The 26,581-nt window shown below is 42.2% G+C and overlaps 1 protein-coding gene across 1 annotated transcript in view; it reads left to right on the forward strand.

The window, feature by feature from the left end:
• Window positions 1–26,581, forward strand: part of uvrag (UV radiation resistance associated gene) — a 95,582-nt gene that overhangs the window by 30,875 nt on the left and 38,126 nt on the right. Inside the window, exons 9-13 of the mRNA XM_004561625.3 lie at window positions 3,374–3,458; window positions 6,101–6,188; window positions 8,037–8,097; window positions 10,691–10,856; window positions 21,251–21,326. Of these exons, the coding sequence (XP_004561682.2) occupies window positions 3,374–3,458; window positions 6,101–6,188; window positions 8,037–8,097; window positions 10,691–10,856; window positions 21,251–21,326 (476 nt within the window). The remainder of the gene's footprint in view (window positions 1–3,373; window positions 3,459–6,100; window positions 6,189–8,036; window positions 8,098–10,690; window positions 10,857–21,250; window positions 21,327–26,581) is intronic.

Here is a 26,581-nt window from a genome sequence, read left to right on the forward strand (position 1 = left end):
TCAGACACTGCTTAACAGGCCAACCGTCTGCCTTTTTATACTTACTGACCCCTCTGACATTTCTATGTCGAGGTCAGAAATTTCTTATATTTTGTCCTAATAATTGATATTTTTCCACTGAGCTTTTCATGTGCGTTAAATGCTGGTATAAAAACCAAGCTTATTTACAGTGTATATTAGATTAATGCACCTTTTTAAATCATTTCATTGAGAACTTTGCACGCACCTTCTGACTAGCTTTGACCTGCACTTTCAAAGTATTTCTGTACCGTGGGTGCCAAGCGCCCGGTATTTCAGGAGCCACAGACAGCCCAATTTGATGGTGGGAAGTAATATATAACCATCCATATAGTAAAGGAGATCAAAGAAGCTGCGTTTTGCTGCTTGTCACTAGAGTTGACCTCACATGTTAGTTTTACGCTGTGTCCCCTTTCTCGTGCAACCAGAGGATCCTTATTTTTGTAAGGCATACCACAACAGCGTCACGTGATAAAGCCACTTGTAGCTTCTGTGCATTAGTTGATGGTGACTGATCCTGAATGCCACTGACGCATGTTTACACGGATCAGAGGATCGCTTTTGTTGTCCAGGCTTTACCCAGTGCAGGAACACAGTTCTTTCGTGGTACTGTACTCACAAATGGTCAGGCCAGTCTCAATAAGTCTTCTGTCTGATTTACAGGAGGAAATTGTCCAGAGGGGACTCGTCTGTCCAGTGTCAGAATAGTTATTTTTAGAGTACTTTTTTTGGTTTTTATTCCACGTTTAATATGGAAGATGGTGTAGTGAGAGACCAGTGGACAGAACGATGCATATTCTCTGCTGTGTCTTTACTGTATATTGTCTTTCCATACCGTGGAACAGATTAGTGGGATGAAAGCACGAGACGATGGATGGACAGAGCAGATAGGACAGAAGTGGGCATTACATGAAAGCAGCAGTAGAAGACCGTGGAATCTGGGTTACAGTGTTTTCGTGTGATCTCTCACAGCAGAGCGATGGCCTGTGATCTCTGTCTTACGCTATCTGCCTTTCTTCCTAATCTGATGAAGTACCTGTATTTTCTCCTTTGCTCTGTCTGCACTATGCCCTCTCACCTCATACCCTTATGATGTCAGTTGGACAATCATGGATATGAGTGGAAATATGCGATCAAAGCAATCCTGTTATCCACCTGATCGCACGTGCTTTGATAAGCTTTATTACTCCAAACTCTCACTTGTGCTCGCTGCTCTTTGCTGACTTATTTAGATTCAAATTTCAGCAACAGTCTTTTTTCACACATGAGCGTTGTGAGGGATTTTCCTGTCTACTCGCAATAACAGTGCATTTAAAAACAATTGTATGGGAGAATATTTAGACATGTGCTACGTTGTTTCTGTTCATACTGGATATACTGGTGAGGTGCAGGTCTTCTCCTGTTAGAATGCTTAATACAAAACGCACTGATAACAACAATAAAGTAGACAGGTGTCACGTCTGAATCCCACCAGATGCAGCTGTGGTGATGTGGCGCATGTTGGAAGCATGCACTAATTTTTCATAGCATTCATTAATACGCTGACATTTAAAGGAAAAACCTGATTTCTTTCGAACTCTTTAACAGTGGTGTTTTGTTAATGTCACAGTTAGCAGCCCCTCACAGCTTAGGGGCTAAAGAGCCGCAGGTTGGTGACCTCTGGCCTAAGCAGACCCTACGATCAGCTTTGGAGCCATTATCTGCATGTTGTAGCTCTTTACTGTCACCAAGGGGCAGTGTCACAAACATCGGTCTGTGGGTTATTGTTGCTTGTTCTGTTGGTTCTTTAGTCAGCTGCAAGGAGGGGAAAAACCAAAGTAGGCAAAGAACTGAAGTCTGTCTATTCGACTTATGCACAGCTTCATCTTTGTCTGCCTATGTGTTCCTGTTTTTATAGATGGGTTGTATACCCTCTCTGTAAGCAAACGGACACAGCATTAACACATTGACAACTGCACAATAGCACCTATAAGCAGTACAGTCATTTTCTTCTAGACCTTTGCAACCAGGATGTTCGCCCTCTGTTGCTTGTTGGAAAGATTTAACATAACTTCTGCTTTGGTTTCATTTTTTAGATCGGTATGCTGTGCCCATCGTTGTATACAGTCTGTTCTGTATGTTCTGGTGGTTTCATGCAGACACTGAACTAAACTGAATTCAGTACCACTTAAATGTGCTTGACTACATATTTACTGTAAACAAAATGTGTTTCACTTAAATTCTTCTTTCTCTGAAAATGAGTTGCATTTGCCAGAATGTGAATTATTCTAAGCTAGAATGTGTGTTTAATTCTGCAAATGTGTTAAAGATTGAACTCTTTGTTTGATGGCATACATTGAGAGGAACTAGAGTTATAGAAAAACTTCAGAAGGAGCTGCCATCACGGCTTAACCAGTTAGACGAAGCCAAGAATGTTAGACGCGTGTGATTTGAGATCAGCCGTCTGTCCATCTCCTCTTACAGTTAAACAAAACTGCTTCCCACTGAGGAATTAGAAGCGATAAGAGGCTGCTAACCACAGGCAAACCTGAAGAGGAAATTCATGTGAAAGGAGAGGAGCCTTTATGGGAGGACGCGTCGCATCCAATAACAATTTTCCCATCAAAATCCCTTTTTATCTGCATGAAAGGATGCTATTTATTCACACGACTCAGAACGCTGTTGTGAGTACTGTACGGGATACCAGACGAGACACTCCAACGTTTCTCATGTGGTGAAGCCAGAACGTAACGCACAGACTGCTTTGCTAAGTTGATGTGAAATGTTAGATTGATGCACGTCTCTGCAGTTCACCCCGTCACGCAGCAAACAGCGCTGCTTTCCTTTGTAATGATTATTATTCATAATTTGAAAGGGATAAAAATTAAATCGTTCGCTGTGTAAACAAGCCAAAAAAACTGTAAACATTGAGTTCAAGGAAAAAGAATGCAATGCATTTCTACTGCTTTTACCCGCAATCTTATGTGATGCTCTATCCGAGAGACATGCTGTTCGAACCTTTAATTAGCCGTTATCGTTCTGCTTTTTTCACGTGCATACTGTGAGCTTGCCAATGCTGCGGTAACGCCACTTCCTCACTCTGTATCATCCCGTCACTTTTCTGTCTGATTTTATTCATTTCCCCAACTCTGTATTTACTGTCTGACTAATCCTATAATCTGCATACATATGTCATTAGGTTTTATGTTGTGTCAGAAGGAAATGTTTTGGGCTCATCAAAGCAGCTGTTTGATCTTGCTCGGGTTTAACAGTGGATGGCAGCCAACCAAACACAAGCCCACCTGGCTGGCTGTTCAGATAGACCAGAACAAACGCACACCTAATAATTTACATTTTTCTTTTCTGTCTCTGTCAGAGGATTCGTTTTCTGCTCAGCACGAGCGTCTGAAGGAGGAGAAAGAGTCCTTATCCAAGCTGCAGAAGGAATGCACAGCCAAGAGGTGTGTATCAAACCACAATTAACCGTTTCTGTGTTTGCTGCACAGGAAAACGATTTAAAAGCTTGAACCCCATCAGATGGACACTCTGAATGATGATGCTCAGTGTGTTAGTCACTTGCATTAAATTGAGCTAACAGGTATAAGATTGCACCCTGCACCTTACTCTTTCAAAACAATGGCCTGTTTTTGTGGCCGCTGCTCCCTGTTTATGTGTTCTCGACCAAGAGTTTGCACATTGTGCTAAAAAGGCGTTTGGCCGGTGTTTGCCTTGGCTTGCGGTGAGACGTGTGTGCGGCGGGCACACATTCTGGATACGTTTTTGTTTATCTGAGAAGTACCTGGCAGTCGCAGAGGGTAAGCCAGAGCCCCAGGAAGGCCAGCAGGGGCCAAGAGACCCAGCAAACAGGAAATTAACACCGACACTTGTATCTGCTTAACATCCATTCCTTGGAAATAACTTGTCGTTTGTTTTTCATGAAAGTGTCTCTTTTCATTTATAGTGTTTAGCGAGGGAATGTTATACTGAGCATACACACTTTTTCTCAGCCTTTCCACGTTTCTGTTTAATATTATTTGAATCTTGTCATGGCTTCGATCCCCAGAAAGTTACAAGTACATTTACTCAATCGTGTTACTCTGAAAATGTGACGTCAGTGTTTTCATGATACTATTTTATAGCTACATAGCTGCATTTTTTTTGAATTCTTCTGTACTAAGACAGGATGTGCGATTTATTAATTTATTTATAGTTAAAGGTTAAACTATTGTGTGACAGCTTTCTTGAGTTAAGAGCACTTTTAATTAAGACATTCCACATTTCCACATGTTGGCAGTTCAGCCAAAGAAATATTTCTTTTCTGAACTCATCAGATGGTTTTGTCCAGAGAAACTCGCAGCAGAGGTCACGTTAATCGCAGTTTTGTAGGAAAAAAGCAGTTAAGCAAAGAGTTACAACACAGCAAACCAACATGACACAACTATATAAGACAACGAAAACTGTTGTGCTCAAAAACAAATCAAACATAGAATAAAAGCCAAAAACATAAAAGCAACACTTAAATGACATGTTGGACCTTCATGAAAGAAAAGTTCATGTTGAAAATCTTTACTGAAAGATCTTTTTGGAGCAGTATATTTATTCCAATTATAAACTACAAGTGCTACTTATTTACTGATACAGTGTAACATTAGTTTCACTGTATCTTGCACAATAACAGCGGAGTTAACAGTTTGCTCATTTAAAGAGAAGATCGAGCCCACTTTTATCTAATATGTTCTAATAGTAAAGTCAGCACCCAGTTAACTTATCAGAAAAACAGAAAGAAGTTTTTACTATTGAGAACTAAACTTCTTCTTTCTCTTCCTTCTGTGACGCAGGATTGGTGTATACACAAAGTGTTTAGGTTGGCGTATTTTACGAGTAACTGCTTAAACAAACATGTATTTTTAAATGTACGAATGTTGAATTCATAAATATACACTGGTTATTATGTAATGACATCTTCCAAATTGATGTGTTCTCATAAACTTAGAATGAGTCCATTAAACATACACAGGAGCAGGCGCCGGTTTGTAAAAGACACCATATTGCCTGACTGTCTTGAGACAGGCATGGCATTCATACCCTGATCGCATTTTTATCTATGTGACTAGAGACCAGCCACATGTGTAGTCTGCTAAAGACAGAGCAGGAGAGGACTCGTAGGTGTTGATGGATTACTGAGCGAGAACTTCGGTGATGTCCTCGACGACTCGCCTCGGTATCGCTGTCATTGGTCAGATGTGAGCTTCACTGACTCATCAGTTTGTGTCAGACTCTTTGCACAAACATTTCCAGCCTCGTCCAGAGCAAACAGACGTGGACACGTGTGATAGCTGAGGGATACAGGACTGACAGCCTGCACTCATTACAAACACAGCATGCACAGAAAGTGGTTCGAGCTGTTTGTTCTACAGTGGCCACCGATTATGCACAATCTGCAGTCCAATAGCATCTAGTGGTGAGATTTTACACACATTAATGGAAGAACGTAGAGGTATCTGCATGAAATGCTTTGGTATTATCCACACTGATCCACAAGTAGTGGCATGAGTTTAAAATGCGAACAGACTCACTTAAATGTAAGCATACACATTTAGAGAGTATTCATACAAAGGCATCCAGTCATGTTCATGACTTTTAACTATAAAAGTTCAGGTAACAACATTTTAAATGCAAAAAAAATGAAAAGGGGAATCGTGGTAGGTTTCACTTAGCTCCACAGCTTCCTTTAGTTTCAGTCTGTGTCACCTCGGAGCTATACGCATAGGTCAAAGACTAAAACCTGGATAACAGCCATTAAGAATGATTTTTCCTAGTGGCCATAGACAGACCCTGCATTACTAAAAAGGACTGACCTGTAATGACAATTTTGAACAGTACATTGTCACATGAAGAGAGAGGAGAAAACCCCCAGATCATGCTATTTTTGTTCCTTTTTTTTCCAACATTAAACTGCCATATTATACTGCATCTTTTGTCTTGATCCCTTTTATATAGGCAGTAGCTGTCAGGCCTTTAAGGCTTTAATTGGGACCCTGTCCTCCCTCTGATTTTCATCTGTTCCCATCTCTTTAACTGACCTCTGCTCTGTCTCCATCAGAGAGCAGTTCCTCAAGTCCAACGCCCAGCTCACCTTCCGTTGTCGTCAGCTCCTCTCTGAGCTTTCCTACATCTACCCCATCGATGTGGTGAGTTGGGCAACTGCAGAGAAATATCTGGTTACAAATGTAAGACTTTGGTGAAGCACAGATGCTGGAGGGGGTTATATACAGTGGGGCAAAAAAGTATTTAGTCAGCCACCGATTGTGCAAGTTCCCCCACTTAAAATGATGACAGAGGTCAGTAATTTGCACCAGAGGTACACTTCAACTGTGAGAGACAGAATGTGAAAAAAAAAATCCATGAATCCACATGGTAGGATTTTTAAAGAATTTATTGGTAAATCAGGGTGGAAAATAAGTATTTGGTCAATAACAAAAATACAACTCAATACTTTGTAACATAACCTTTGTTGGCAATAACAGAGGTCAAACGTTTACTATAGGTCTTTACCAGGTTTGCACACACAGTAGCTGGTATTTTGGCCCATTCCTCCATGCAGATCTTCTCGAGAGCAGTGATGTTTTGGGGCCGTCGCCGAGCAACACGGACTTTCAACTCCCGCCACAGATTTTCTATGGGGTTGAGGTCTGGAGACTGGCTAGGCCACTCCAGGACTTTCAAATGCTTCTTACGGAGCCACTCCTTTGTTGCCCGGGCGGTGTGTTTTGGATCATTGTCATGTTGGAAGACCCAGCCTCGTTTCATCTTCAAAGTTCTCACTGATGGAAGGAGGTTTTGGCTCAAAATCTCACGATACATGGCCCCATTCATTCTGTCCTTAACACGGATCAGTCGTCCTGTCCCCTTGGCAGAAAAACAGCCCCGTAGCATGATGTTTCCACCCCCATGCTTCACAGTAGGTATGGTGTTCTTGGGATGCAACTCAGTATTCTTCTTCCTCCAAACACGACGAGTTGAGTTTATACCAAAAAGTTCTACTTTGGTTTCATCTGACCACATGACATTCTCCCAATCCTCTGCTGTATCATCCATGTGCTCTCTGGCAAACTTCAGACGGGCCTGGACATGCACTGGCTTCAGCAGCGGAACACGTCTGGCACTGCGGGATTTGATTCCCTGCCGTTGTAGTGTGTTACTGATGGTGACCTTTGTTACTTTGGTCCCAGCTCTCTGCAGGTCATTCACCAGGTCCCCCCGTGTGGTTCTGGGATCTTTGCTCACCGTTCTCATGATCATTTTGACCCCACGGGATGAGATCTTGCGTGGAGCCCCAGATCGAGGGGGATTATCAGTGGTCTTGTATGTCTTCCATTTTCTGATGATTGCTCCCACAGTTGATTTTTTCACACCAAGCTGCTTGCCTATTGTAGATTCACTCTTCCCAGTCTGGTGCAGGTCTACAATACTTTTCCTGGTGTCCTTCAAAAGCTCTTTGGTCTTGGCCATGGCGGAGTTTGGAGTCTGACTGTTTGAGGCTGTGGACAGGTGTCTTTTATACAGATGATGAGTTCAAACAGGTGCCATTCATACAGGTAACGAGTGGGGGACAGAAAAGCATCTTACAGAAGACGTTACAGGTCTGTGAGAGCCAGAGATTTTCCATGTTTGAGGTGACCAAATACTTATTTTCCACCCTGATTTACGAATAAATTCTTTACAAATCCTACCATGTGAATTCATGGATTTTTTTTTTTTCACATTCTGTCTCTCACAGTTGAAGTGTACCTCTGGTGCAAATTACTGACCTCTGTCATCATTTTAAGTGGGGGAACTTGCACAATCGGTGGCTGACTAAATACTTTTTTGCCCCACTGTAGTGTGTGCAGCGATTTCCATGTTTATTCCAAAGATAAATTTAGTTTGTATACTAACTGAATGATTTTAGGCCCGTCCCTCTGCCGGCTGATTATGGATCTGTTGCTGATGTCCAGTTGCTCTGTCCTTCATGTGAAAGCTCTTCTTTAAATCCACAGACCAATCAGTCGGATTATGTCATCTGTGGAGTGAAGCTGCCAAACTCGGAAGACTTTCAAGGTAATTGATTATGTGCCTGCCCGCCTATTTAAGTGTTACAGGAGGATAAGTGGTATGCTGTGCAAATGTTTTGTCTTGCATTCGACGCTTGTGGTTAGATGCAGATGTCGTGAAGTGAAGCAATCTAACATTTTACTGAAGGATAAATGAAGGCTGATGATTTCATAGACAGTTATCTATGATATCATAGTTTTGGCTATTGCAGATGGCAATTTTGCAAAAAGCTATTACTGTTAAGGTACCATAACCTTTGTCGTACTGTGCACGAATGCCATAATTGATAGTTTGTCATTTTCATACATAAAGGGCATAATGACATAATTGTAGCCTAAATGAGGGGAGAATAGCTGTAGAAGCTGCAGATGATTGATATTCCCATTCACTCGGTCTGCTCAGTTGAAATCACAGTACACCCACTGCTGCACGTCTCGTCTTGTGCATGACATCAGTGATCAAATTAACAGAGACATGCACAGCCCTTTATAGGTATACATGCACAAGTAAGCCTCAAAAGAGGAGCACGAACTACGCATGGAGTGCGCCATGTCAAAAGGAGGAAGACTGCTCCATACTGATCTAATTACGATCAGTTATAGAGGGCAATGAGAGTTTCTGCAGGGAATTGTTGATTTGGTCGTTTTGCCCTGATGAGATGCAGCGTGGTTAGTTTGCATTCTTGCTGATCTCTTGCTGGTAGCTGTTGGAGCTGTTCACTGCCACCACATTCTAAGAGAGTCTTGTCACAAGATGGTTTTTATCCGGTTCTACCGTCCCAGTGAGAAAAGAGCCACAAAAACCACATGGTATGGTATAAAAGACACATTAGTGAACTGCGGGGCATTAAAAAAGTTGTGTCAGCAGGCACATTCGCACACAATGCTCCCGTTATGAGCTTGGTGGGGAAGGTTGGAGTAAAGGTCGCATCGTATGTGTCGTGACAAATTGGATTTGCAGTCACAGCAAGAGAAATGTGATGACTGTATGACCTCTTAATAGTTGGGGGATGAGAATTGAATGGGTTTCTGAATGCTGAGCTTTGGTCAGGACCACTTGTCCAACACAGGGAACACAACCTCCACTGTCCACGCCGCATTCTCGGGCTCCCCTTCCTCACAGCTGGTGAAACCCAGCAAGCCTCTGAGGCCGTAATTCAGCAACACTAGCCTCGACTCCTCCGCTCCCTGCTGCCGCTCCCCACCTGTTAACATCTTTTACATACACAGTAGAGATGGGCAGCCATTACTTGTTCTCAATTTAAAATTTGACACACAGACCGAATCCTGTTTTCTCTCAGTTTTAGATGATCGATCGGTCCTTTCAGACACATCTATAAAAGTGCGAGCATGAACCACAGCCCTGAAGTCGTCTGTTACCGGTGTGAGGCTAAAGTGAGGCAGATTAAATTTAATACTGATTCAAAAGGAAAACGATGTACTGCATGTGTTGTCAGTCAGGACAGATGGAGAAACATGGACTGCCCACCTCCACTTTACTCATTTCTCTTCATTTCTCTTTAGTCTTCTGCAGTTAGAGGTCTCAGAGTCCAGAGCTGTCTGTGTGTCAAAGCCGGTTTGAAAAAGCCTGCAGGGGAGGAATATTTCACATCAGAGCCCAGGATTAGGGTTAGTTGGCGTCCTAATCCTGTAGAGAGTCAAGGTGGACATTGAAGCCTTCCCTGTGAGCTCAGCCTCATGAGGTATCTGCAGGCTCCATTAGCACCCAGAGGTGTCACTTAAACTTGTGTCCTTCAGTTGACCTGATATTCCTCGGGGGCAGGAAGTCGTTCTCTCCATGGGCTTTAACCCTTTGGACTGAAAAGACAGGAAGGACAGTGATATAATCCAGGGGTTCTGTGCTAAGTTGAAAAACACACATTTTGAGCCAAAGAGCCTACCACTCTGTTGCCATAGTTTATTATTTCAAAGCATTAAGATAAAAACCACAGTGATTTTAAGTCTTAGCCTCGAGCAGTGTCCTTCTGAGAATGTGAAACCACTTTGTGTTTTGTCTTGAAACAATTTCTCGTGCTTACAGTGAGTTGGTTTGCAGTTTCTTTCCCAGTCCGTCAAATGTTCACGGAGGCATCCAGTTTTCCACACTAACAGATATTTGGACTCGGAGGGGTTAGCTGTACGTGATGCTTTTGCTTCTTAAGCACATATCACAGAGAATTTGGGAATCTCAGCGCAGCCAGTGTTTTTTGGTACTGTGTGCTGTGCCACGTACTGCAACGCATTAAAAACATGAATGCGACTACTCTCCTTCCAGCAAATACTTTGTTACCAAGTTATCTTTAGCTGGATGTTCGTACAGTTTGGGGGTCATAAGATGTAGACAAACAGCCCTGACATTGACTGTATGCTTTGAGGTTTTCACCATAATAAAATGTTACTATTTTGACTCAGTTTTCATTGAGTGAGATTCTTAAACACTTTGGTTTATAATAATAATAATAATAATAATAATAATAATAATATACCAAAGTAATAATAACTAAAAGGCGCACTTAACAACTGAGCAGGAAACGTCTCATTTGTGACCAAACCTTAAATATGTGATAAGCAGAGCATCTTTTTCACTTTGTGTCCTGCAGCAAAGGATGATGGGAGCATAGCAGTCGCCTTGGGTTACACAGCACACCTGGTCCTCATGATCTCATGCTTCCTGCAGATCCCTCTTAGGTATCCGGTGATCCACAAGGGTTCACGCTCTTCTATCAAGGACACCATCACTGACAGACTCACTGAGAAAGAGAGAGAGTAAGTACCCTTTACAAACACACCTAATATTAGCAAAAACCTGAAATATCCACATCACAAATGCTGAGCTCTCTTTCTTACTGTACGATCTGTACATATAGTATACAGCACTGCGCAAAAGTCTCGAGCCACTCCTCACGTCTTTGTATTTTTCTAGTGTAATTTATTTAAAATATGCAAACGTGCAAAGAAATCCATATAAAGCAAAAACAGAATTTGTACAATTCTAACGAGGTTGGGAGTCAACATTTGGCACGAGCACGTTTATTCGGCTGCAGTGAAACTGAGGAAATCCAATTCTCTCAAAAAACAAGGAAAATAAAATTTGTTAGAGGAAACATGCGAACCAGACACGGGGAAGAAGTGGTGGATAATTCAGTGAGCTGACTGACAGCACGCAGACAAAATATAGACTGAGCAAGGTGAACTCAATCAGACAGTAACAAGGGCGAGACGAGAACAAAAGGAGGAAGTCAAAAGGCAGGAAGACACACATGGGAATGATCTCCAAAATAATACAGAAAGAAAGAGAGACCAATAACAAAGTCGCACAGACAGGGCGATCAACGAAGACACAGAAAAAGGAAAAACAGCAAAGTTACAGCAGAACAGCGACAGTGATGTTTGGGACATTTCTTCTTATTCCAACGTTGCCCTTTTATGAACGAGATCAGCTCAGCAGATGGATGAAAATAAGCCATCTGTTTCTCATGGAGGGTCCTTCAAATAAATTGCTTCTCTCTGCAAAGTCAGAATCATCACATTATCATATGCATCCAGACTTTGAAGAAAGCAGTTGATGTAAATTGCCGTGAATAAAACAGAGGGAATAAAGTCTGACTTTCTTCTCTCAAGAAGAATGAATGTTGTTTACTTTGTGAATATGTAAATGTACAGATTTAAACTGTGACACTCTGATAAATGAAGTGCTTTTACTGTGAAATCCACCATTTAGACTTTACTGCAGTTTGAGCAGAGTCCGTGCCTCCCATTGCAGATGAGACTGGCTGTTAAATTTACTCTGTTGCAAACAAACTCTTTTTGTGTTGTGCTCCTGGACGGGAAAAATATTTATGCTTTTTGCCATCTAAAACTGTGCAAATCATTCTCTTCTTTCTTTCCTTTCCTTTTGCCACTGCTGCACAAGCACTGGTTATTTGTTCTGTCTCTTTTACTTATCTCAGTTTTAGTTTCTACAAAATTAAATGATCTCTTTCAAAAAGTTTATTTACTCTATTTCAGCTTATATTTGTTTTGTGTCCAAACATTCTGCCTTGTTCACGTCCAAACCGTCTTCTACAAACATGTCCCTGCATGTTTTCAGCTAAAATTAGTCTTGTTTGGTTAGTATTTCTTTACTCCAACACCAGTAGATTTTTTTGACTGTGCGGTCGGTGCTGGTCTCTAACTCAACAAAAGCCTTTAACATTTGTAATATTTCAACATTGTTAACAAGAATGTTTTATTGGAAAAACATCACAACGTTCCAAAGTATTGTTTAAAGTGATTGTCACCACCATTGGAACCAGCTGCATCACACTTTCAGCAGTCTCCTCAAACCTACGGAGCCACAATGAATACGTGGAAGTTTTATTAAAGTTGGTAAATTACCAGCCTTGAGGCTTTAGATTTCCTACAGATGATAAATTCAACTTTCCACGCGGTAGTATCCATGGATTTGTTACCAAGTTTTTACAGTTGTTACAGCTTTGAGGTGGCTGTAGCCCAGGAGGTAGAGCAGGTTATCTACAAATAGGAAGGTTGGTAGTTCAATCCCTGAGTGTTCCCTTTCTGCGTGGGATACTAACCCTTATGCAACCATCTGACTGTGAATGTCTGCAAATGATGGATAGAAGATCTGCAGATATCTTAAGCCAAAGTTTCTGCGTCTCAGGTGGAAAGTGTTGGATCAGTGAATCCTGCTGCAGTCCTCATTGCTTGAGTCTTTGGCCTTAATGTTAGCATGCATCACTGTAACAGTGCATGCAGCATGTAGAGTATGTGACAGAGAATAAGGAACCACAATCGTCACCTTTATTTACTGAATCGACTGGTTTGTGTGCTGAATCTAGCCCGATCGTGTTGCACAGCGGTTTGTGTGGACCTGTGCTTCTTAGCTGTGTTTGACTAAAACAGCGTTTTGGGGTTTTTTTTTCGTCCACCCCCCGAGTTGAGTTTGAATTTCTCAAACACAACACAGATTTGGTAGTCATGAGCTCCACACGAGTGCATCAGTGCACAATCACACACAGACCACACAGTAGCGTCAGTAGGCCGTTTTGACGGCTGTGTTGGCTTCTTGATTCAGACGCGCGTCCAAATCTGAAATACTGTTCTGATTTGGAAATGACTGCTGAACAAAAACCTCAGTATGGATACTTGTTGTTTCACGTTAACACATGCATAGCTGGTCGGTGAAGAAAGCGCCTGAGTCGTCCCTCGAAGTTGTTTTGTTTTGCCTATGGTAGCAACTGGGTTTACTCAGGTGTTCACAGGGAACAGACTGTAAATCACACAGCAGCCTTTCACAGTCATACCCTACGGTTGTAACCACTTTGCTTCCTACCTTCGCCACATTGTATCTTTTTTTTTTTTTTTTACATTTCTTTTTGTTCAGTCACGATGTTGACACAGAGCGTGACAAATGATAAACTGATCTGGGGGTTTGCCAGGACCCTTTGTGTTAGTCAGGAAGCACAGAGGAGCAGCAACGGCTAATGTGATGAAATTATTATTTGTGTGTGTTATGCTCTTGTAACTATGCATCAAGTCAGAAAAATGTAAAAAATGAGAAACAAAAAACCCCTCTCTGTTATGATAATTGCACACTCGGGACACACGCGCTCAGGAATGTACATACGTACTGACATTCCACACGAAGGCCTTCCAATACGTGACCGGCGTGGAGCGAGATTTGGCTGTAGTGCTGCTGATGGCCGTGGATGTCGCACTTTATTATAGAGTATGATGAAGTCCACAGTCTTGCTTATGCTCATCAGCTCTTTACCTGTTGCCTCCTGGTTGATATCGGTGGAATATTTCAGTCAATGATCAGATGTTTGTTGTTTCTGGATTAATTTTGATGCCATCATTTTGTCTCGTGTTGCGATGCTGAACAGAGGCACTGTGGGAGAATTCATTGAAATACTCATCTGCAATAATTTTGCAGGAAAGCACCTATAAATTATTACTGCTTTTGCATTAAGCATTGCCCGTGCCTTTCAGTCACACAACGTGAATGGCTCAGTCGCTGTTATGTAGTTGACTGCAAATGAATACACATGGCCGCCAAAAATACTGGCTTTGTTTTGTCTTTACATGTCTGCAGTGGAGGCACGCGTGTGGAGCTGATGTCGCTGAGCACTGCCTCTTTCACATCCACATGTCACATAAAAAGAGGAAAGCATTGTGTGGAGCCGAAACAATTCAGTGGCTTAACACGTCAAGACAATAGAGAGACTCCCTGTGAGTTGCGTTACTCGTTTCCAGTCCTACCAAGCGTGTTTACACCAGCATCCGTCAACAACCTGTGGCGTCCATGGATATCGCAAAGACACAACAGTCCAACTTTGCTCTTTACCGCGTGGGGCCATGCACTCCAGCAAACCCCACCCCCTGCACACGTTAATGACTGCTGAGGCCCCAGTGGGCTGCAGACATACAACAAAATGATGTGTGGGGAGATGGAAAGCACCCAGCCGGGCTCTGAAAGTTTACAAAAAAGGGGCGATTAAAGTGTCGGAAAAGGCCGGCTAGTGGTGATAAGTTAGGTGGTGTGCGATCAGCTTCAGGATTAGCAAAGCCACTTTTAATAGCGTGCACATAGACACTTGGAGGTGTCTTGGTTGCACCTTCTGCTGTTAAATGATAATTGCACTTACTTGGCTTTCCCTAAACGGCTAGTTTTACTATGTGAGCCATGTTTGTAGTTCTCATCTCAGTCTCAACATCTTCATTCATTCTCTACTGCAGCATATTATAACTAGTGTGAGTCCAGATTACAGATATACTCTGTTAGCAGAAAATCCTGCTCCTTAAGCCGTTAAGAGCGACGGCCGGAGCTAAGCAAGAACATTTTTCTATTGTCGCTGTTAATTTAAATGTTACAAGAAGCAGAGCTTTAGTTTGGTGAGAGAAGAATCTGAAAATATTTTACCTTGTGAGTTTGTTACCTCATTCTTTTCCTCCTGTGGGTTAAAACAACAATAATAGTTTTATTACAAAGACCAAAATATTTTAGTCCAAGAAAATCAGACGAGGCCTCTGTTGCTCTGAACTGTGTTAAACTCCAACACTGGGCAAAGGCCAGAGTTTGAATCTGGCCCCGCAACAGTGTTTGAAAGCAGGGTGTGGAATATGACTGGACTGTTTAACGACAAGTACAATTTGACCTTTTCAGGGATCGCTGTCCTCTGGGTCAGAGATGTTCTCAAAAATTGTTGGACTTTTAACATGTTGCACCCACATTTGGACTCGTGTTGAGCACAGTTCCAGAGTTGCTGATTGCGAGGGGGAGAAGGAGGGAGATGTGATCCAGATGTCCCGCATTTGATTGAGACCAGAGCCTGGCCATTAAAAAAACACGAACTGAGTCATATAGTTGTTCAACCAAAGCACTGGAGCGCATCAGCTTTTTTCTTTTAAACTATCGCTGGTTAGAGAAAAGTCGATGTAAGTGGGATTTACGCATCGCTGCTCGCTTCAAATTTAAAAGACAGAGCTGCTGCCAGGGAAGGGATACCAGCTGAAGACGAGAGGAACCTGCGAACACCAAGAAAAGCGGTCATTGTTCCAGGCCTCCAGCGGTTTCATGCCTCTTAACATGGACTATGTGAAGAGGAGAAGAGTGGGAATAACCCCCCCGCTGCTCTGCCTGCCTGAAGCTGCACAGCAGTGACAAGACAAAGCAGTGTGAGGCTAAACACCCGGTTTACAGGGTGACCTACGTTACTGGGAAGCATGCACGCCCACGAGAGGAGAGTAACTTTTTATTGTTCCATTTAAGTTGTTTCAGGATCAGTAAATAAGTTAAAAGAGCAGTTCACCCAAACGATTTAATAAAAAGGAAAACAGTATGCACCCCTGGTGGCTATTTTGCAAATGGAGTGGTTTCATTTTCTCCTGCACTTAAGCTCATTCAGTGCAGATGAAGAGAATGACAGTTAGTCCTCCTCTAGATTCTCACTACAGTTTAAATGTGTTGGAGATTTCGTGCATTTTAAATTGCTTGTGTTGTTTTCCAGGATGAAACGAGTGTCCTGTCCAGTATAAAACGACACTGGGCTCCACAGTGACAGAAACAAGTAAACACATTCTCTTGGTATTATAGAATATATGTTGTGGTTTCGCTGGTGTGATACGCACATGTTCTGTAGTGGTTCGGTTGCATAGTTGCTGTGTTCTTCATACGAGAGATGAATGAGGCGATCAACTGGGAAGCCATGAGGGCTTAAATCAAATTTGAGAATGGCTCATTATTTAGGTACGTACGTCAACTACAAAGGCACCCGAGGACTGGACAGAGTGTTTACTTGTCTTCTGAGGTTTTCTGTCATATCGCTCAAGGCCAAAGGCAGGATTGGTATGTTTTTAATGGCTCTGAAGAAGTCAGTGAGGCTCCTCTAGGTTGACAGCTGAGTTGCGTAAGCAGCCCTTCATCTTGGTGTCCTGCTGCTGTGAAGCCTATACAAGCACTTTTTATCCATTCTTCATTAAAAAGTTAATAAAAAGCATCTGTGCTGCATGTGTGATAGTTTTTTGTTTTTGCCACACAAACAGCACGTCTGCAGAGATGCTCGTCTGTCTGATGGAGCTGCCACAGTGCTGGGAAGTTCGATAAAGTGCAAGTGGTGTTCATCGTCATACACGATATAACATTTTGGACTGGTGCGATGGTCAGCTCCCCTTGAGAAAACAAGGGAGCTGAAGAAGACAGAAGGAAACGGGGAAAGAGGAGTGTGTGGGGGTTGGGTGCCGGGGTCAGCAGACCCCTGGATATTCTTAAGAGCCGTGATGAAAACCCAGTGTGACAGAGCAAGCAGCCACCACATCACTCAGGAGACGCCTTAACGGCGTTGACCAAGATGGTGAAATGGTTATGCCGGGGTCTTAAGTGCAGCAGTAGTCATTAAAATAGCATTCAGTGACAGATGCTCAGTGTAATCATTTCTCAGATATTGGAAATTACAGCTCCCGGTGATTTATAGAGTAACCGCTGCCATCAGATCTTTAACAGTTGCAAGGCAGGTGTAGGTTGTTTTTCTTTTTTTTTTTCTTTTTAAAGCAAGTCCAAATGATTTATGGTCCCCTGGCATTTGAAATTGCACATTAAAGACATTGTGAAACTTACAAGCAGCCCACACCACCATTTAAATACCGGCCAAGCCTCGGCTCCGGCATGTGAGCCAGATCTGTTGTTTTGCACATTTGGAGTATTAATTAGAATGTCTAAACAGGCAAGCCAACACATGTGGACACTTCAGCCAGTGTATACATTTCAGCGGGTCAGTCAGTCAGTCACTAGGAGCCTTCCCACCATATTCTCATGAACCGCGCTAAAGCTACGCTCGACCACCCACCTGCATAGCTGTGTCTTCCTTATGTTCCTCCGTTTCATCCAGTGGACTCGGAAGGGGAGTGAGAGCAGTCGTGTACCAGAAAATGCTTAAATATACAGACTTTGTAGGTTTGCCCTGTGACCTTGTGGCCCCAGTTCTCTAATTGGCTGCTTTTAATGCTTTTAACAAGGTGTCTATAGAGACATCGCAATTTTGACAGAAAGAAAACAGAGCTCAGATGGACTCGGTGCCCTCTATTTTAGCTTTGTTATTGTTGTAAAATCTCCAGAAGTCAATGGTTGTTTTAAACAGGCTTGTACATCTTTGTGCTGCAGGAACATTTCCTCACTGCGCAAATCGCCCACAAATGTGGTCGTTTAACTATAAAAAACGTCATGTGCTGCTGACACCTGCTAGCAGGCCCCAGAGTACAGTACAGGCAGACGGTGCAGAGACACTGGTCGTGCATCAACCACAGATGAAAGCATTATAAGTCAGCCTGCTATTAAAAGATCCCTGAACAGAAATAAAAGGCAGGACAAGGAGTGAGTTTAAAAAGAAATGGACAGGAAGAGAGAGAGCAGCGAGCCTTCCTTTGCTTCATCCCATCGTTGTAACTACGTGTTTATTGGTTGTTTCCTTCATTTAACAAGAGTCCCAGCTTTATATTTGAAGGCTGTCTGTGGATAAAGGCTGTCTAGACCCTGCAGTTAAAACGCTGGCAGGCTGGGGGCATTCATATAAAACCCGGGGACTTTCCTGTAAGATACTGCTTTTGTCTTTTTACAATGTCGTGGCTCCACACTTATTAATTACATATTTTCAGGTCTACACCCAGAGCCAGCACTTGCACATTAACTATGCTGTGGTTGGGATGCTCTTTAGATGAGAAGGAAAGAGAAGTGCATTTTATTTTTTTTATGACAGATTTACGTCTGCCCTCAAATCACTGTTATTCTTTGTCATCTTTTTTTTTTTTTTTTGTCTGTCCGGTGCATCCAGAGTTGAATATTAGCTAAATGAAAGCAGATTTCATGTTTCAGTAATCAGTCTTTTGAATGCACCCTTAAGTGAGTGGGCGTGTTGATTACGGCGCCTGTCGTTTTCAGTTTGCTGTGTTAGTATCATAGACGTGACCCTTCAGCAGCGCTGCCGCCGAGGGGAGCGGGAGAGGGATGTGCTGACGGAAGAAACTGCCTGATCAAGGAAAGTGAAGAAATGTGCGGAGGCCTTCTGGGAAAGAGATGATTTGATTTGATTTACATGTAAAACACAATTAAACAAAAGAACCACGTACATTGTGCACGAGGTGCGAGAGGCAAAAAAAGGCCTGAGCTAACTTGAGATAAAATGAGAACAAATTGTTTGGGAATTCAGCGAGTAACCGGTGCCGCACACAGGTCATCTCTGGGCCTGTTTGTGTGTCTTGATGGACAGACGGGGCACCGATTTGGCCCGGGTAGGCCTTTAGGACTGTAATTTATTTCATCCTGTTTAGTGCAGAGGACTGTTTCAGTTTATGTTGCCGGCTGAGTGATTAAAAACGGCGTCCGGCCTCCTCATACTCGTATGTCTCTCGCAGACACGTCATTTAGATTTTTCCTGCTGTAGCAGAGATAATGGCAATGGCAGTCTGTTCTCAAGGGCTGTTATTTCATACAGCGATTTCCTTTTTACTCTGGAACGAAACACAGCAAATAAGAACAAACCATTGAACGCTGGTGTTTCTGTTTGATTTCTCAAGTCATCCACACTTAACGGGTTCTTTGTTTGCCCGACCACTCCACCGGCTTTTATTAAACTGTGCTCGCCGCTCTTTGTGTACTCTCGCTGACGGACAAACAAACGGCATTAATTAAAAGTGCTCTCTAGCTGAAGTTCTCCTTCAGCGCCTCCTCCCCTCGACTCGATCCTCCCCGCCGCTGCGGTGTAATAATATATTTGGCGTTACGGGACGTCCCCGTGAGGAATTCCTGGTGTTTGGTGAACCAGAGTCTCTCTGCAGTGTGATTTCAGACACAGCGGACAGCAGTCATTAATCACCGCACTGTACAGGAGTGTGCGTGGTGCGTTTGTGTGTGTTGAAGGTAGCTTTGTTTCCCTTTCAGTCATGCTCATCAGCAAACAAATCCTATCTGTTTTTGGGGAAGTGATGTTGGCTCTGCCAGCAGTGCACAGGGAATGCCTGTTGTGCTGTTCTTCCTCTCCCTGTTAGTTATTTCCGAATGCTGAGATATGACCTCTGGCGTGTCGCCTTCTCCGCGGGGCCTTGGCTGCATGTCGGCGATACGGAGGTCTAACGAGCGACGGGCTGTGTGGCCCTCGGGCTACACCGGCACTTTTTCTTTGCCAGACTTTTGCAGCAACATCCTGTTAAATTTCATTTTCGGGGCTGCAAAGATCTCCATGTGTTCAAGGTTTACTTCTCAACCTTCCCGGATCTGCAGTGCGATGCGTGAGTGAGGAGGTGTTTACAGTGAACCCTGCAGTCAGAATGTTGTCTGACATGTCCAGACAGCCGCAGATATGATGTAAAGCAAACTTTCAGGATGTGGATAAAAGCCAAATAAAAGAGAGAGAGCTGTTAAAAATCCCTTAGTTCTGTATGTTCTTCTTATCGAGAGGAAATGCTAAAACACAAATGTCATACAGTGAAATCTGGACGTATAATATCCTATAAGCTGCAGAGTTTCTGCTGTATTTTTCTACTTTATTCCTGCACAGGATTAAGATCACCTCTGACCTCCCTGTGGCACACACACGGAATACTATCCAATAGATGAGAAGCAATTAGTCACAGTGAGTGTGTATTGTAGGTTTTTTAATTCTTTTACTTTTCCACCTTATTCTTTTAGTAAAGAAAAACATTTACACCTCAAGTGAAATTTCTAAAGCACAAGCTTTATTCATTTTTATCTTTACAACCTTGTTTATATTTGACTTGGCCTCTTATCAGCTCAACATGTAACATCTCAACTCTGCTGATGAATGTCATGAGCCAGAAAACGCTAAAACTCCAAAGTTCACTCATATTTCCTCCCACGTTGCTTCAGCGTTTGGGTGAGAGGTTAAGAGCAGACTTGGGGTTAGGTTCCTCCAAAGGTAAAGGTGAAGAATTTTGAAGGGCTCTTCAGATAAAGCTCTGATATGAATGTAGTCCCTGAAAGTATTCACAGGTTTGAGTATGTGTGTGTTTGCTCAGAGTAAATCCCTGCTTATTCTGTGGAGCTCGTTTCTCATCATGCTGAAGCCTCCTCAGTGGGAGATCAGGAGGCATAAGCACTTAATGACTGAAAGGGATGAGTCTGGCCTTAACATCCCCAACCGTATCTCTCTGCATGTCAGCGTATTCACCTCACTACCCCACGCCAGCACCCAAGGGCATCTCCCGGATCTCCTTCATGAGCATTCCCTGCATGTCCTACCTAAGACATGCGACTGGCGCCGATGGGACTTTCCCACCATGCTGAAAAGAAAATTTGTTCCTGTTCAGGGGCGGATAAACACGTTGTTTGGACGCCTCTGCTGTTTGATATTTCAGTTTAGCGCCGTACGGAGGTGGCATCTGTGGGAAGGGATCATAGACTCAGACTTCGATTCCTGAGCAATCTGCAAGTATCACCCAATGTAAACACTGCCGGCTACATTATCGGACACTTTCAACAATGCGAGTCAAATCGTTCCTGTGGCGAAGCCAGAGAGAACGAGGTAGATGGAAGTGTAGTATATTTTGATGTGTAATATGGATATAATGTAGCCGGCTTGCAGACGTTCTCTGACTGGATCACAAACAGTAAAATCCTCTTTAAGTGTTTCTTTTTCTTCTGCATTTCACAGATTCCCTTTGTACCCCAGAGGAGAGCGGTTTCATTTTGAATATGGCGTCTACTTACTCAACAAGAACATCGCCCAGGTAATCCATTGCATGCACACGCGCTAAACATGTTTGACGACATTTTAGACTTGAAAACTTATTTAAAAATCATACTAATTTGTAACTGTAAGTTGTCCTGCAGTTTCTAAAAGTTGCTAGTACAGAGTGCAGCGTCTCGTCCATTAACCTCCTAAGACCCGAACTCTTCCACGGCAGCAATTTTAATTTCTCTTTGATATTTCGGCACATTGGGGCCCGATGAATGTAAAAACAAAGAATTACCAGATTTTTTATTTTTTTTTACCTTATTTTTGTTTTTAAGAAAAATAAGAGCGACATATGAGGATATTCGTTTAAAATTTTGATAGAACAGTAGCAGGATAATGTCCTCGTAAGTGGATATCAGGCCCTTGTAGAGCAAAATTGAGTATTTTGGTCTAAATAAGCCAAAATGTGATGTCCACATATGTGGACGCAGGTCCTAGGAGGTTAAGTTTCACAATACGGCGTTCAGTGTGTCGAGACCTGCTGTTGACATACAGGTGTTAATACATTTACACTCTGCCATCACTATAAAGGATGATGATATTATATCGGTCTCATGTCGTCAAATTGTCTCATGAAAACAACAAAACCATTGTGTATTAATCCATTGCAACACCTGCAGACTTCCCCAGTCTGTGTGTTGCTCCAGGAACATCTGGTTGGTCATTAAAAAGCTTGATTGTTATTAATGGAGGTGTTAGTCATAAAGAAATTCCTGAAACGGCTGTAAAAGCCTTTTAGTCAGGCTTAATTTAAATATTAGTAAGTGCTGAATTATTGCAATCTATGTGGACTAATGTGGAATGAAGTTTTTACGCCCTTGATGTAAAAGTAATGAATGATGCTGTTAGTCAGTTGAAGAGACAGACATGCAAAGCTCACAACACTCATCGACTCATTAACACTTTTAAATTAGCGCCAATTTACAAGTGTTAATCTGTGATCGTTACCTCTGCCAAGGAAGTTATGTAATGGATTCAGTTTGTGTTTGTTAGCAGGGTTACTCAAAGTTATGGATGATTTGCATGGAAATTTTACCAGATGTGCAATTTTGGAATCGAGCTGCGTGTAGATCCAGGAATAATTTATAATTCCAGGATAGGATGAAACTGGTTTTTGATGTCATATCTCACATGTCAAATTGGACGTTGTGTAAAAGTAAAAACAGAATGAGATGAGTTGCTAATCTCATAAACCCATATTTGATTACCAGTCGAACATGGAAAACATTTCAGATGTTTTTAACTATTAGCTCATTTTAAATTTAGTGGCAGCAGCAGTAGGGCTGTTCGATATAACCATATATATCAGATGACGATATAAAAACGTCTACCGTTTCATTTTACGCTATCGTTTGTTTCGTGGTGTCGCAAAATAAACTGTTTACAGCAATATTTTTTCATTATTTTGATGGTCACTGTAGTGGGTATATTCATTTATTAAAGTTCTCTCTTTCTCTTATATTTAATAGAACCTGTTTTTATGCGTTGTCGTTAGCAACAGCGACGGTAAAACCTTCGTGTCCGCTTGTTTATGTTCCACATAAACCTTTCACAATAAAGCTCAAGATCCTGTTGAGACTTTTCAAAATAAACTGAATCACGTGAAAGAGCAGATTATTTACGGATGAAAATTTAAAAAAAGAGCCGCCAGGAGCTAAAAAATAAACCTTAGACTCAAACGTTAGAACAGGCTTCTCCCCGCAGCACGCCGTGTAATAAATACTCACAAAGAAAACGGCGCCGTTACAACTTATTTCTAAAAATGTATCGTTTCATGCATCGGTTACAACACTCGACTCCAGCTACACGACACCCAGCTGGAAACACTTCACACAAGTCGAGCTGCCCGAGATTCACAGAATTTACAGAAAATATTAAATTTGTGATTTATATTGTTATCGGACGATAGCTGTTTTATATCGGGATATGCGATTCTGGTCGTATCGCACAGCCCTAGCAGCAGGTCTCAAATTTGGGATGGAAAATAAGAGCCACTGAAAACAAACAGCTGAAAGAACATTTTGCAACGAATTGGTTGAATTTGCAGCAGCTCATTAACAAGATTTGCTATAAAGAGCATCTTACAGAGGCGGTTTTTCAATAATCAGAGGTTCATTATTTTGCAGTACAAAGTAATATTTTGAGGACTTTGAATATCATCATCTATTTTTGTTTGATGATCTGAAACATGCAAGTGTGGAAAAAACAGCTTAAATCTTTATATGTGACTGTATATACTTAATAGCAGGAACAATTTATTTTTGGATTTGGTCTTTTCATGTGATCTGTTGAACTCTTGACCCGTCTCGGTTTATTGAAGTACGTTTAATGTGTTGACCTTAGTTACGCCCTCCAGTTATCCTCGAGTCATTTGGCACCGACTTTTAACAGTTTGCGTTCCACTCCCTGTTTTCCTCCTCGTTCGGCCGAGGATGACGGAGCTCTCCACCTCTTAACTGGGCCACTCGCTCTAACAGGTGGCTCACTTCAGAACGCGGCGCACTGGGAGGTTTCAGTGTTAATGCTACACCACGAGCTTCTAGCCAGCAATAAAATCTGCCATCTTTCCAACAGCATCCAAGAATAAGAAAATAAGTGAGATAAGAAAACATTTTAGACGGCAAAAGAAAATAAGTGCTGTCTAAAACCACTAAATGGAATTCACTGGTTTTACCGTGTCATGTAGCTAAATGATGATTTGTGTCTCATGATTTCAGAAGGGAAGCTATTATTCACGTTAATAGCAGAATGCACATTGTTAGGTCAGTGTTCTTTGTTGATTAATGCCAAACTAATCCAGCACTCATTCCATCACTGCTTGTCAGTCTAAGCGATCTCTTGTCAAAGGTGAAATATTTGCTGGGCTGAGGTCTGTATTTTTCTCTGGATTTTACTGTTTTGTAATAACTGTCAGGGCTAAACACACATGCACATGTTCGAGCACTCACATATGTGCACAGTCATGCATTCACACTCGCAAAGCCTTGGAAAAGTTTGCAGTAAAGCTCAGATGAACATATACAAGTATGCAAGTTTGTGTGCAGGATGTCTTATGTTCTGGTGTTGTATCGTAGGTGGATTCAAATTGACTGGAAGATCATTTGGTGTGCAATCATCTCAGTTTAGTTTTTTTATCAGAGCCACACATCAGCTTTGTTTCACCAGGCTCAACCACATAGTGACATCAGATGCAGCACAGCATGCTCTCTCCTGCTGAAAGTTTAATTTGCCCACTGATTGAAGGCACATGCAAGGATTGCTTGGCTGCAGGAGAAATATTCCTAATCGAAATCAGCTTATCCGTAATGCAGATATTGTCAAGTAATATTGTTGAATTTGTCGGTTCAAAATGTGGCAGTGATTCATAGAGAGGTCTTTTTGGGATTTCAAGAGTAAAGCGTATTCTTTAGACACATTCCTTTTGTAATGATGAAACTGGCCTTATATATGGTGCTTCAAAGGAATCTGGTCCACTGCAGAGGAACAATGAGTTCCAGACAGCTGGACGTCCTCACCAGTGTCCATGAAACCAATGCAGAAAGATTCAAATTAAAGGTTTGAATCCAGATGGAAGCCTTCAGCTACAGCACAGGTGGGTACATGTGCAGAGTGCACGATAACTTTGTAAAAAGAATCTGTGGAATGATGAATTAATAAAAAGGCGGCACGCCTGCTATTTGCCGATATGCAATGCTCGCAAAGCCTCATCTGTGCAGTAACAGAATTCGCTACACAATAAGTGTAAGCCTTGCATGTAGATTCCCAAGTTCTCTTTGCTGCTGTGGCCTCTTGTTTAGGAGAGATCCAAACACTTTGTCTTTGCTTTGTTGACCTTGAGAAATGTGCCTCTAGCAGCTCAGAGGAGCGTTACTATTTTTACAGGATAAAATTTCAGCTTTCGTTCAAAGCACTTTATTATACATTCCATGTGTGCGTCTCCACATTATGGATGAGTTATCAGCTTGACTCCAGAGCAGTATGGTTGTGCCACATGAGTAGTCCAGCTCGATGCTGCGATTGTTTAAAACCTGAAAAAACTGAAGAAGTGGTAAACATGTCACAGTCAATAAAATGCAACGCTCCACAAACGGAGCTTCTTCCTCCCAGTTTGGCTGATTTCTGAACTCCACATTAAGCTGTTCACTTCTCTGAATGTAAGCTATCAGTTTTGTGGTCTCGCATCACAAAATTTCAGGGTTTAGGACTTAATCCCGGGAAATGCAGGCTTAACTCGTATGTAATGTCTCCTTTAAATCTAATTAGAAGTCATTAACTGTGATTGTCAAGCACTTTATCAGCTGGCTGACTTTGACTTTTTACTTTTACTGCTCTATGTTTCCTGTCGAGGTTCTTATTGGGGCTTTTACTGGGAAATGGCTCATTTATTGACCCTACACTTTAAGCTGTGGTTTTCTCTGGCTAATATTATTTTCAAACAGACGGCTTTTCTAGTTGCAGCAGAGAGTCATTATTGAGATTGCGGTTTTTAAATTTTTCTTTGTGTCTTTGGAGGCCTCCTTGTTTTGAATCAGCCACGTTAAGCAGTCATGCACAGCTTGTCCAAAGTCTGGCTTTGCAGACAAGCAGAGGTCTGGTTTCACAGCAGGCCCGACTGAAGGTCTGATTGGCTGCTTTGGTGGTGACTGGACGCTGGGTGGGATACATTAGCTGTCCGTCTACTATTAAATTGCCTTGTGCGGCCGTGTTTGAAAGTGATACCGTCGAAGCTGGCCAAGGATCTGTGCCGTAGCGGGGCGACCCTTCTTTGATGTGGCAGAGGGGAACGTTTGCTCCTATTGGGATGGAGAAGATGCACTGAGCATCCTGGACGTCAGCTGATAACAGGCTCCTGTGCTGCTCGTTCAGCTTAATTTGTTTGAGGATAAGAAGTTTAAAAACAAAAGGCTTTGAGGAATGTTCGGGCTAAAGTCCAGCTATTCTCCCCAATTCCCTCTTTTATTTCTTGTGTAATCAGAAAATATTGCAAAATTTGCAACGCTTGAGTGAGTCACAAATGTTTGTTTGGGAACTTTGCCTTTTTTGTTAACATGTATGTTTTCTTTTATTCCAAACTGAGCCGATCCCCAAACCTCAGCGTTTGGAGAGGATGTGAGAAGAGTTTTTCTCTCTTTGCTTGGCTGTTACATGAATGAATTACATGAGTTTTTTTAATAGTATGTAAGTGGGCCTGATGTATCCATCTACAGGGAGGCATAAGTGTTAAAGTCTGCCTCTCATCTATACACA

The sequence above is a fragment of the Maylandia zebra genome, linkage group LG10 (assembly GCF_041146795.1).
Source record: "Maylandia zebra isolate NMK-2024a linkage group LG10, Mzebra_GT3a, whole genome shotgun sequence".
Taxonomy (NCBI): domain Eukaryota; kingdom Metazoa; phylum Chordata; class Actinopteri; order Cichliformes; family Cichlidae; genus Maylandia; species Maylandia zebra.